We start from the raw sequence: 1,298 nt of genomic DNA, 5'->3' as shown, positions 1-1,298 counted from the left end.
GTCGCGATGTCGCTCTGCCGAGAGGGTCATCGCCGGCGTAGGCGGAGCGGCGGGCCCTTCGTTACAGAGACAACAAAGACATTTCACCCCTCGGGCTGTTGTTGCAGACAGAAAAACAAATTTGGCGCGCGTGCGCGCAAGGTATGCTAGTGTATGTACAAAGAGAGAGGATTTAGGCTTGGGGCAGAGCGAGTGGGCGAACTTTTCGGCGGTCGTGCTTTTCGGCGGCCGTGGAGGTCGTGGAGGTCGTGGAGTGGCGAGTCACGCTTGGGCGGACAGCACTGATGCCGTCGCCGGACGCGGCGGCGAGGCACACGGGCGCCGGCGTGGCGCGTCGGCAGGCCCACCACGAGCGGATGCGCGACGAGCGCGCTCGGGAAGCGGCCGCGGGCGACGCGGAGCTTCCGCCGGAGGACGACGCGGTCGAGATGGCGAGCGCCGCCCACGTGCTGGACAGCGTGGCGGAGGTGGGCCCGAACTACACGCTGCTGCGCAGCAAGGAGACGAAGGCGAAGCGGCGGAAGCGACAGCGCGAGGATGCCAGGGCGGCGCTCGACGGCCACACTGTCCTGTCCACCGGATCGCGCCTCGAGATATTCTGCGACAGCGAGCGGTGGTACCCTGCGACCGTCATGGCGCGGGAGGAGGACGGGGACGGACGGATCGTGCACGAGATCGAGTACGACGGCTTCTCGGATCGGCGGTGGTGGCACATGCTGCACGACGAGCGGTGGCGCGCCGTCCCAGAGCAGGCCGGCGCGGGCGCAGGCGGCGCTGCTGCAGACGGGGATGGGGATGCGGCGATGGACCGCGCGGACGGCGAGCATGGCGCCCGTGCCGCGGGCGCCGCCGAGGCGGCCGAGGTGCGGCCGGCGCCGCCTCCTGTGCGCCGGGGTGTGCGGCGCAGCGCGCTGGCGGACGCCCTCGAGGCGGAGGATGACGAGCAGCAGGAGGAGGCCGCGCGCGGCGATGGGCGGCCGATGCTAGCGCCCCACGGTCCGGCGCTGTCGGTGCAGCTTCGGCGCGAGTTCCTGGCGACGCAGGCCGCGGCGGGGAAGAGCGTGCCGATGCAGCGGACGGCCCTCGGTCTGCACCCGACGGTGCGGTGGACGATCCGCTTCGGCAAGTGGCTGGCGACGACGCGAATCATCGCGCCGAGGGCGAGCCGGTGGCACGCGACCGAACAGGGCGACGCGCGGGAGGAGGAGCCGACGGTGCGCACGGGTCGCGGCGAGAACACGATCTACGTCGCGCTGCAGCACATGAAGAACCACGTGTGGCGCGAGATCTGGCCGGCG

At 71.2% G+C, this 1,298-nt stretch overlaps 1 protein-coding gene across 1 annotated transcript; it reads left to right on the top strand.

Moving 5' to 3' along the window:
* Positions 1-284: 284 nt before the first annotated feature.
* EMIHUDRAFT_373807 (hypothetical protein) lies at positions 285-703 on the top strand (the record flags this gene model as incomplete). Its single annotated transcript, XM_005777896.1, has 1 exon — positions 285-703. A coding segment is annotated over one exon (419 nt), but the record flags the coding sequence as incomplete, so codon positions are not given.
* Between the last annotated feature and the right edge of the window lie 595 nt (positions 704-1,298).

Source organism: Emiliania huxleyi (assembly GCF_000372725.1).
Source record: "Emiliania huxleyi CCMP1516 unplaced genomic scaffold EMIHUscaffold_2526, whole genome shotgun sequence".
NCBI classification, from domain to species: Eukaryota; Haptophyta; order Isochrysidales; family Noelaerhabdaceae; genus Emiliania; species Emiliania huxleyi.
The sequence above is the reverse complement of the archived record's forward strand: the minus strand, read 5'-3'. Positions and strand labels throughout refer to the sequence as shown.